Genomic DNA, 11,529 nt, shown 5'->3' with positions numbered 1-11,529 from the left:
CTCAGTCCCCAGGAGGCCCCCCTGGAGGCAGACCCCAGCCTTACCTGCACCGGCGGGGGCTGTGAGGCAGGGCTTCCCTGGGGGCTGAAGGAGGAGCTCGAGGGGCCTCCCTCCCAGCAGCTCTGGTGGGGGCAGGACTGCTACTCACTGAGGCCCCGTGGAGTCCCTGACCACCGTGAGCTGTGGCGTGGAGGCGCCCAGTGACTGCCTTGCGGAGCCCAAGGAGGCCGGCCGCCCTCTGGGCCCCTCCCGCTTTGCAGGGAGCATCTGGCTGGTTGGACGAGGTCGGGCCCCCGTGTTTCCCCAGCCCTGGGCAGCAGAGCAGGGTGGCCCAGGGACAGGTTTGGGGGAGGGCTCTCTGTGGGGCCCTTCCTCTTCCTTAGACCAGGTGGCTGAGAGAGAGAGAGAGACAAGTGTGTTCTGAGGCCCTGGGCTGACTTGAGACCTGGGGGCTGAGCGTGTGCAGAGCGGGTCAGGGATCGGGCCTTCCCTCGGGGGAGCACCTTCCCTGCTTCTCTGGCTCTGCTCCCTCCAGGGAGCCCGCAGAGCTCTGAGGAGGCCTAGACCTCTGGGGCCTCGAGGCTCAGTCATCCCCTCAAAACCCTTGGCGAGCGGCTCCCTGCAACGTCTGTGGAATGAAGGTGTCCTGCAGCTGTTCAGTCCGCTTGGCTCCCCGGGAACCACCGGGGCCTCCTTATGGGGAGCAGCGGTAAGGAGGCACTCAGAGCCTCCTGCCGGGCTTCCTTGGTAGCAGGCGCTGTCCCAAACGCCCGATGTAGCATCAACTCTTCTAGTCTGCACGGCAACCCCACGAGGCAGGTAGTGATTCTTATCCCCTTTTTAGGGAGGGGGAAACTGAGGCACATGGTCATTCACTAGGCCCAAGAGACAGAGCTGGGATTTGCACACCAGCCAGTTTGCCCTGAGACCTGGCTCTTGGCCGTTTCTCTACCCTGCCTCTCTGACACGGGGACAGACAGCGAGCTGTGTCTTCAGGCAGAGGGACATGATGTTTGGGACCCCTCCCCCAGGGCCTGGCTCCCCTCTGTCTGCTACCTGGATAAATTCCACGCAGGTAGGCTGGTCCCTCGTCCGAGCTCCCGCTTCGCAGGCTCTCAGGACATGTGTGTTGATGAAATTCTCTTTCAAACATGAGATGTTCTTTCCACTTCTCTGAGGTTCCTAGAGGAGTCAAGTTCACAGAGACAGAGGGCAGAACAGGGCTGCCAGGGGCTAGGGGAGGGGGAGTTCGTATTTGCCCCGGGCAGAGTGTCAGTCCAAGAAGATGCGAAGTTTCGGGGCAGGAGGGAGGGGGGGACGGCGCTGGTGGTTGTGGGAGAATGTGGACGTTACTGAATGCCCCTGAGCTGTGCGCTTGGAAAGGGGTGAAAAGGGCCCATTTTCTGTTGTGCATTTGATCACATACAATAACATGTGCTGTTCTAACCTGAGATCAGGGCCAAGACACCAGGATTCCTTACTGTCATTTCTGAGGAGAGAGGGGACGGCGACAATGTGCCCTGCTTGGACCTCAATCCTCAAGGCACAGAGGGGCTGATGGTCGCCTTGTGGGTCAGGAGCACCGACCTCAGCGTCAAGTGAGTCAAGGTCAAGCCCAGACCCACTGGGCGGTTTGCCGGCTGTGGCTCCTCCAGGAGGGGCTGAATCAGAGAACATACGAGGGAGTGACCAGCATCAAGGGGCGAGCGATGTGTTCACGGGTGTCTGTCACCACATACTCACGCTCTCCCTGGAGAACAGCGATCAGAGAGCGAGGGCATGGCCATTGGGATTAGTGTCTGCTCGGCCCACCAAAGCTGGTTCTGCTCTGGCAGGGCAACAAGGCTACTACAGTCAGGGCTTGACATCCCAAGGCTTCCCCGCTCCCTGTCGGGGAAGCGTCCCATCAAGTGCAACGTGTCTGGTGACCCAGCCTCCTGTTCTTTGCTCGCTCAGGACCGCGGGGGCCCTGCGGAGAATGGGCAGGGAGGGCGCCGAGCTGGGGAAGGGTGAGCGGCGGGTGTCCAGGTGCCGGGGGCACACCCGGAAATCATGCCGGCGACCCACCGCGAAAAGACTTGTGTACCCCGGGTCCCAGGGACGGGAGCGGCCGCTTCCTAGAACTGAGGTGCTTATGCAGGGAGGACAGAAAAGACTGAGGACTCTTTTTCCTTTTTTTTTTTTCCATTGACCACATATCCTCTACCAAGGTTAATTTTCAGGACTGAAGCCCCTTCTTTTTATTTATTTTTATAATTAAATTTTTTATTCAATTCCAGTATAGTTAACAGTGTTATACATAATAGTAGTTCCAGGTGTACGGTATAGTGATTCAGCACGTCCATCCGTCACCTGGTGCCCATCACAACAAGTGGGGGCCTTAATCCCCACCCCCACCTGCTTCCCTCGGATAACCATCTGGTTGTTCTCTATAGTTAAGAGCTTGATTTGCACCCCCCCTTCCCTCTCCTTTTTCCTTTGCTTGTTTTGTTTCTTAAATTCCACATATGAGTGAAATTGTATGATAATTGTCTTTCTCTGACTGACTTATTTCACTTAGTGTGATACTCTCTAGTTCCATCCACGTTGTAAATGTTAAGATTTCATTTTTTATGGCTGAATAATATTCTATTATATATGTTATATATTATTATGTATATTATTTGTATATATATAATATACATACACACACACATACATCTTCCTTATCAATTTATCTCTTGATGGACCCTTGTGAAGCCCCCTCTTTTAAAAGTGAATTCTGGGGCACCCTTTGTAGTTCAATCGGTTAAGCCTCTGCCTTTGGCTCCAGTCAGCATCTGTGGGTCCTGGGATCGAGCCCAGCATCAGGCTCTCTGCTCAGTGGGGAGCCTGCTTCTTCCTTTCCCTCTGCACACCTCCCAACTCGTGCTCTCTCGCAAATAAATAAATGACATCTCTATTTTTAAAAAGTGAATTCTGGGGGCGCCCGTGTGGCTCAGTTGTTAATCATGTGACTTTGGCTCCGGTCATGATCCCAGGGGTCTGGGATGGAGCCCCATATTGGGCTCCCTGCTCCGCGGGAAGCCTGTTTCTCCCTCTCCCACTCCCCCTGCTTGTATTCCCTCTCTTCCTGTGTTTCTGCCAAATAAATAAATAAAATCGTAAAAAAAAAAAATGAATTCTGGACACCTGGACATCACAGCCAAGCTGTGAGCCCGTGTGTTCTGGGTGGACTCTCCAAGTTTTGACTTCCCTGTAGCTCCTGGATCTCATGGGTTGTCCAATGCTGGCAGCAACCCTTGAAAGTACACCCTGACCCCAACCTCTTTTCAGTGTCTCTACCTCACTGCTCTGCTCCAAGCTGCTACCATGTCTGGCCTACATCACTGTGGCTGCCTCCTGATGGCCTCCCCGTGTCCACCCTTGTCCCGTCATCCCCCAGTCCACACGTAGCCAGCAAGCCCAGCAACCCTTGTCCCCCGCGGCCCCCACCCCTTGCCACCCCACACCGGTCACATGGCTTCTGTAGGGCCCGGCAGCACCCACCCCCCAAAGGCCTTTCTCTCTGGGGCCCTCCCTAGACACTTGCATTAACTCTGCACTGTCCTCGGCCAGTCTGTGCATTGTCTGCCACTGTGGAGACCCAAGTTCCACCAAGAAAGAAATGTGTTTTGTTCCTGCTGTATTCTCCCCGCCCAGGGCAGGGCCGGGCATACACTGCCTGCCCAGGAACAGCTTTGTTGACTAAATGCATTGTCAATGTTAACCGGGTCCCGGGAAGGGACGAACAACTAAAACATGTCCCCAAGCTCAGGGTAGCTCATGGGCTTCTGCCACATTAGGACAACCACAGAAGTGAAACTGACTTTATTTTTAAAGATTTTATTTATTTATTTGACACACAGAGAGAGATCACAAGTAGGCAGAGAGGCAGGCAGAGAGAGAGAGGAGGAAGCAGGCTTCCTGCTGAGCAGAGAGCCCGATGCGGGGCTCGATCCCAGGACCCTGAGATCATGACCTGAGCCCAAGGCAGCGGCTTAACCCACTGAGCCACCCAGGCGCCCCCTGACTTTATTTTTAAAGATGTGATGTAGTCATGTGAGAGACAGCGACAGCAGGACTGGTGTTCCCGACCGTGGGTGGGGAGCCCCACGCAGGCCCGCGCAGCCCATGTCCTGGGTGGTGGCCAGGTTTCCAGGCCACTGTTCTGGAAAAGTAAGGGACTTAGCACTTGTACCCTGGACATTTTTTTGCAGAATGTATTTTGTGGCTTCCAAAGAAATCTATATAATGAGCTTCTTTAACAGTAGTCTGTTTATTAGGGAAGAAGCTGGGTGTGGGTTTTTTCTTCCATTGTGCCTTCAAAGAACTCTGGGCCAGCACAGGTAGCCTTCAGGTACATGCCAAGGGCTGTCCTAGCCAGAGGCTGAGCACCCCGTGTGGCTTCCTCCCTTTCAACCAGCTTCTGGACGTTTACTTTCCCTAGTGGAAGGGGGAATGAAAGGAACTGATGTTTACGAGTTTCAGAGGGACACCTGAGCAGCTCGGTGGGTTGGGCTCAGCGTGGAGCTGGGAGCCAGGCTCCTGAGCGTGGAGGAGACCGTGTGTCGGTGGGTGGGGGTGGTGGTGACGGGGGTCCTCACAGACCAGAGCACTGTAACTCGTCCTGCCGTGACCTAGTGCTTAGACCGACAGCACAGTCAGTGCATCTAAAGCCCTGTCTACAGTTAGCTCGTCCGGAGCCCAGCTCCATCCGGAGCTGCTGAGTCCCGGCTGCGAAGCTCCGAAGCTTCGGGCCTTTGCCCATTTGTGACTTTACAAGGACAGACCTCCCATCTGTGTGGGTTCTCCTGCGCCCCAGGGCAATGCAACCCCTTCTAGCTGGTGTGGACACCCCGGGAGGTGCTGACCAGAAGACCCAATTCCTGGCTTTAGCCGTCGCTAGAGCAGCAGGCTCATCACCTCCTGGGTCGGGGAGCAGGCACGTGGTTCCCCCGATGGCCCCAGATGTCAGTGGTCTGTCCCGCGCGGGCTGCCGTGTGCGGGGGGTGTGGGTGAGGACACGCTGGTGGGATGACAGCAAATCACAGCACGGCCGTGTGACCAGCAATCTACCATTTTTAAAATATAACATTTATTGCTTAGGTGGTTTGATACAGAACAGCTTTTCTTCTCATTCTGAATTTGGAAGTACTATACAACTGAATACAAAGAGGAACAAAAAGTACCAAAACCAAACTTGTGATTCTGTTCCTGTGGCATAAACCGGTTTTGTACATAACACGGAGCAGCAGTTAAGTTCCCTTTAGAAAAATATGAATTCTACACATTTATTATTGTTTCCTGTTTAATGCATGGGCTGAAATCACTGGGATCAACTTCCTTCTTGAAGAAAGAGAGGACAGAGACGGAGAGGGTGGAAGGGATGGTGCATCTTTCTGAAACCGGCACCCGGCTGTCGCATAGCTTCCCCCCGGGGCTGTGTGGGAAACAGCCCTAGGTTTTATATTCTGTTTTCACAGCCGGGAGTTTCATGTAGTGATTGAATCTCAGCATTGTGTCCATAAATCAAAGAGAAAAACAAGAGAAAAACTTGCACCTCAAAAAACTTTTCAGAAGATCCATATATATATATGGATAATATATATATATATATACTATTTTTTTTTTTGTAAAAGCCCTGAGAGAAGGAGAAAGAGAATCAAACAAAATGTATAGAAACAAATTAACTGGACATGCAAACTAAACTATGATTCACCCAGAGTTTAAACAAATCACAAATTTCACAGTTTAATATTAGGGGAGGGGAGAGCAGAACAAACAAATAATACACTTCTCAATCTCACTAATAAAATGTGGCAAGACCTTATCGACTACGAGGGTACAGATGGAGGCTAAATAAAGCTTTAAATCAATAGTGATTATTGCGAGCTGTGGCCCCCGGCCGCGCGGCCGGGCCCGTTCCTGCTACATCTCACCGCAGCGTAGCGCTCAGTCATGGCTTCTCTCCACAGAGTCGCGAGTTTTAGTGTGGAGAGTTGCAAAGAGAAACAAAACACGAGATACCCCAAATAATGACAACAACAGTAACAATGACAATGGTCATTAAAAAAAAAAAAAATGAAGGGATGCGTGAACCGGTGTTTGTACTACGCAAACCACATTGGGTGTGAAGGGATAACGGGAGATCCTTGGTTCTGATTTGTTGCCCTCTAGAGTCAGTCACACCTCAGGTTCAGGCATCCCCAGTACAGTTACAAGTCATAGATACCTCAACCTTTTTCCTTTCACATGCAAGGAGATCACAAGTAATTATCCCAAGAGAAAAACATCTTCCTTTGAAGTCTGGGCAGTTGGGATTTTGGCCCCGAGAAAAGGGGGTGGGTGTGTGTGTGTGTGTGTGTGTGTGTGTGTGTGTGTCTGCGTTGGTGAGTGGAAGCGGAGGGGGAAGACTCCTCGGGGGCCAGAAGGGCTGGGGTGAGGGGGGAGGGGGTGGCCAGGGAAGGGCGAGTGGGTCGGGTGCCCTCGAGGTCTTGGCGGAGGGGCAGGACGCTGAATGCAAGGTCAGCTACAGTAGGGAAACGTCCCTCACCACGGCTGGCGGCTGCAGTGAGGGGCTTCTATGGCCCGCATGGGATGCTCGTGGAAAAAAAAAAAAAAAAATCCTGCCTTTTCGCACCCAGGGGTTCAGGCTATTTCAGGAACACCAGAAACAGCACGTTTCGCTTCAAGCACCAACCCCACGTCACAGGAAGGTAAATACAAATCTGTTTCTCATCTTCCAATCTTGCACGAGCAGTTTTATTACCAGTAGTAGTAGAAGTACTTCCTCGCTTTGCAAACGACAGTAGCACAGGCGGGCGAGGCTTTGGCCCAGTTTGGCAGGGAGACCGGGAAGGGACCGGTCTCCTTGCTGCCTGGCTTCCTCGGAAGCCCCGGGCGCGTGTCCCCTCGCGCTCCCCTCTGAGCTGCTCTCCGGCCGGCCCGTGCGGGAGGACTGCCCCCGGCCCCCGCTGGATTCTGCAGTCACGGAAGAAAGGCTTGTCTAAGTACAGTAGAAGAGCTACCACCCCGGGGGGTGGGGGGCCAAGGAAAGCTGCGGGCAGATGCCCACACGGGGACCCAGGGGAGCCCAGGTCTCCCCGGACAAATATTGCCCATTTGTTTCTGCTGACTGCAGAGACCAGCAAACTGATGAAATAATAATAATAATAATAATAATATTAATAATACATATACCAAACATGGGGGAAATCAGATACAGGACGTCTGTGCGCGTTCTCCATAGGTTAACATTGCCAGCGTAACTCTCCTCTGGAAGTAAAGAACGGAGGTCTTGAAACTTGAACAGTAATACCATGTCTAACGCTGAAAACACGTACAAGGTTGAAGCTAGAATCTTCCCCAGTTTTGGCTGGTGCCCAACTGGAAACCTTCATCAACCACATCCCGCCATACGGAGACCAAATTACAGCTCCACCATGTAGCAAACAGAACGAGAAAAAGGTCTATTTGAGAAAAAAAGAACATCTTATCCATAGATCCTCTGGCAATTTACATGAAATTCACATCATCTTCTTCCAGTTATTGGTTATACGGGTATCCAAGGACAAATTTTTTTTTCTTCTGTTTCCAGCTCACAGAACGTACGTTACTATCACAGATTTGCAAGAACAAGCTCACACACACCAATACAGAAGGTAACGTTAATGCTTAAATGAAAAGGTCCTCTCCAAAGAATTCATTAAAATATATGCTTTGTTTTCAAAAAGTCATTTTGGGGAAACGACGCCCAGGCTGACACTGAAGGACTGGCGAGTACTTAAGGCACCTGAAGTGTGCATGCGGAGTCTCTTGCACGGAGATGTAAGGCTATGGCACCGGGCAAGACAGCCCGCTCCTGCTTGTCTCTCTCTCTCTCTCTCTCTCTCTCACTCCCCGACAGCTGAAGGGCACTGAGGAAACCTCATGAAATATAGATTCAGGACACTTTGCTCTGCTGGCTTTCGTCTGTGTGCTGGTGGGGGGACAGGATGGGCTGTCATTCTATCCCTAGAAGTGGCGAGGCACTGTCCGCGGCCAGGATGGAGTGGGTGGGCCCCTTGCCTTGTAGCTCTGGCAGGGCCTCCACGAGGGTCGCGGGGCTCTCTGGGTCAGGGTCACCCAGAGACGCTTGCTCCTTGGGGCTGCCCCCTGGAGCGGCCTTGGGAGCACTCCTGCCGGCTTCAGCCTGGCTGGCACCCGCCGTCCGACCTGCTGCCCGCTCCTCCCTGCGGCTGGAATCCTTGGTGGCATTGGCCAGGCTCTCCTTTCGGCTCCGGGTGACAGCCACGTGGTTGCTGGCCGGTGGACCCGAGTCAGCCTCGTTTTCTGAGACAGGGTTGTTGCCGCTGTGGGTGGACTCGCTCTCACTGTCCTCCTCACCCCGCTCCTCCTTGTCGCTGTCCTTCCCATGCTGCTTGGCGTGCCTGGCTTTCTGGTGCACCCGCTGATGGCGAACCAGGCTATGCTTCAGGGTGAAGGTTCGCTCACAGGTCTGACACTTGTATGGCCTTTCTCCTGGAGCGGTGGGAGAAAGAAGTGGTGTCTGTTAACAGTAAGGCCAGCAGAATCCAGTTCTCTGTCCTACATGAGAGCGGCAGCCATGTAAGCAGGCACAGGAGCAGTGGGCAGCAGGAGCCACGACCACCCCTCACCCCCCGACCCAGGGGAAACCGTTCTCTTTGTATGAACTGGAAAATAAGGAAGCAGAAATGCAAGGGGCCACCCTCAGCTTCTCTCTCCTTTCCATCTCTCCCACTAGGGTTTTTTTTTTTTTAAGATTTTATTTATTTCACAGAAAGAAACACAGCAAGAGAGGAAACACAAGCAGGGAAAGTGAGAGAGGGAGAAGCAGGCTTCCCACTGAGCAGGGAGCCTGATGCTGGGCTCGATCCCAGGACCATGACCAGAGCCGAAGGCAGACGCTTAACAACTGAGCCACCAGGGCGCCCCGTCTGACTAGGTTGTTAACACACTGATGCAGGAACCAAGGTCCCCAGGGGGAAGCCTCACGGACACCCAGACTAGCCTAAAAAGAACCTCAGGGGAGGACAGCGGCGGGGTCCCTCTTGCAGGGAGAGGGCACCACTTCTGTGGCTTGCACATGACAGTGGCACCTCCCCAGTCAAAGGCACCAGATACTCTGTGTTCTGATCTGGAGCAGCTGGGGCTTTCCCTCTTGCTCACAAATACTGCGCTGAGAGCAGCTGAGAGCACCACCTGCCAGGGGCCCAAGAATATCTCTCCGCTAGGAGCCAAGCACAGAGCCCTCCAAATCCCCCCAGTGGCGGCTGGAGCAGTGAGCTGGAAGAATGTGTGCACCGCGGCTGCCTGGGGAGAGGCAGGAGGAAAGCCGAGACCACAATGCAGGCCCTACGGGCTGCTTTTTGGAGGGGGCAGGTGGGATAGGTTTAAATCTTTTGGTTTTGCTAGTACATCCAGGTCTTGTCCTTTCTACCAAAAAAACGGCCCCGCTTCAGGGTTCGTAGATGGAGAGCTCCAGAAGGGGTGAGGACATGTGTGGAACACCGCCGCCCTGACCCGCCCGTGTAGCTCCTGTTTGGAGACATCAGACCGGCCGCCGCACAGCCAGGAAAGGCAAAGGCCGTCGCTGTGTGCATGTGCAGCGAACTTCCCACCTGACGGCTGAGAACCAAACCCCGGGGCCTCCTGCACGGCACCGCTGAGCACCTGTCCCTACTGCCTGCTCCCCAGGCCACACCCCCAGTCCTTCCCAGGCACAGCACGGGCCCCAAACGCCCAGCGCTCACGTTCTTCTAGATGGTTCTATGGGACAGGGCAACCTTCATCCCGGGTCTAGAGCTAGGAAGATGGAGGCTTGGAGGACTGACCAAAACGCTCTCAAAACAACCGCTGCAGAGGGGCCGCCCTGCCGCGACCTAGCAGGGCGCAAGTGTATTCCGACTGGAAGAGAACGCCCGTGAAATTCCCAGTTCACGTGGCTTCACTGGCCCAGGCGCATGCTGCGGCCAGGCCTCGGCCTCGCTGCTTTGGGGGAGACGGAGCCTGCAGGCCCAGCCCCACCAGCAAAGCGCCCCCCACCGCTGCCCCCGCGCCCTCACCTGTGTGGGACCTCATGTGCCGCGTCAGGTCCTGCAGGGACCAGAACCTCTTGTTGCAGACGCTGCACACTTTCTTCCTCTTGTCGGCCTTGCTGGCCGCGCTTCGTGGGGAGTCCGTCTTTGGCTTCTTGTCGTCGTCACTCTTCTCCGAGGACTTCTTCTCGGCCACGCTCTCCCCGTCCGAGGTGCCCTCTGCCTCCTCGCCCTGCCTCTCCCCCGAGGCTTCCAACGACGATGAGGCCACCCCCTCCGCCGGGGGCTCCTCCGAGGGGTGGGCGGGCTTCTCCTCCGGCTCGGGCGCTGGGGCAGAGGCCGGGCCAGGCAGCGGGTCCTCGGCGGCCCCCGCTCCGCTGGCGCCTGGGCCATCCTCCCGGGGCTCCTCGTGGCCGTGGGCCTTCCTGTGGCGGCTCAGGGTCCCCTGGAACTTGAAGCTCTTGCCGCAGATGTTGCAGGCGTGCTTCTGGTCCTGCTGGGCGGGGCCCCCGCTGCCCGCGGTGCCCGCGTCGCCCTCGGCCAGCTTGAAGCCCATCAGCCGGCTGGCGAGGTTGAGGTCCAGGCTCTTGTTGCTCACGGTGTCTTCCTCCGGGCCGTCCGCGTCCTCGTCCCTCTCCTCCACACCGCGCTTGTCCTCGTGCTCCTGGCTCTCCCCGGCGTCCTGCTCGTCCCCCGCCCTGGGCAGTGTGGCTGGGCCCCGTGGCACCTCCTCTGCGGGGAGCTCCTCCTGGACCTGGTCGGGCGCAGGGGCTCCCTCGGCCGCAGGCTGCTCTTTCTCGCGGGAGGTGAGGTCCAGCACTTCGCCGCCCGCCGCTGGTGTCTCTGCGTCCGACTGGCTATCTGCGGGAGCGAGCACAGGGGCAGAAGCTGAGGTCCGACGCCACCCAATACCCTTCCAAGAGCCCCATCGGGACTCTCAGCTGGAGCTGGCCCCCAAGCCTGTATGCCAACCCCAGCAAGGATGCCTCTTCCCCCCAGTCCTTGTTCCCACTCACATCCCTGGAAGGTCATGGTGAGCTTGGGTTTCATTTACAAAAGGCAAAAGGCACCTCCACATACACACGTGTTGGGGTCGAGAGACCAGCTGTTCTCAGAGCTCTGCCCCCCCCCCCCCCCCCCCCCCGGCTCCGGTAGCGGTGCCCAGAGCCCTCCACTGCCACACACAGGGATGCTCGGGCCCCCAGGAAGCTGTGAGCGACTCAGGGCAGCACAGACAGAAGGACCTGCGAGAGAGGAGAGCTGGTGCATTCGAGAGGCTCGCAGCACTAGGGAGATGGAGGAAGCGGAGCTGTCGAAGTTATTTTTCCAGTGCAGAGAGATCATACAAACATGCAACATACACAGGCCCACTCCCGGAACACAGTACCTGACGAGCGTCTCACAGAATCTGGCCAAAGCACGGATTCTGTGCAATGGTACAGGCGCTCTT

General features: G+C 55.5%; 1 protein-coding gene across 8 annotated transcripts in view; it reads right to left on the bottom strand.

The window, feature by feature from the left end:
• Positions 1-5,094: 5,094 nt before the first annotated feature.
• Positions 5,095-11,529, bottom strand: part of RREB1 (ras responsive element binding protein 1) — a 178,636-nt gene continuing 172,201 nt past the window's right edge. For all 8 annotated transcript variants that reach the window (XM_046005478.1, XM_046005472.1, XM_046005480.1 and 5 more), the window contains 2 exons: positions 10,107-10,940; positions 5,095-8,541 (listed from right to left, as the gene is read on the bottom strand). In XM_046005478.1, the coding sequence (XP_045861434.1) occupies positions 8,024-8,541; positions 10,107-10,940 (1,352 nt within the window). In that variant the 3' untranslated portion in view covers positions 5,095-8,023. The remainder of the gene's footprint in view (positions 8,542-10,106; positions 10,941-11,529) is intronic.

Source organism: Meles meles, chromosome 5 (genome assembly GCF_922984935.1).
Source record: "Meles meles chromosome 5, mMelMel3.1 paternal haplotype, whole genome shotgun sequence".
Lineage (NCBI taxonomy): Eukaryota > Metazoa > Chordata > Mammalia > Carnivora > Mustelidae > Meles > Meles meles.
This window is presented reverse-complemented; position numbering and strand designations above follow the sequence as displayed.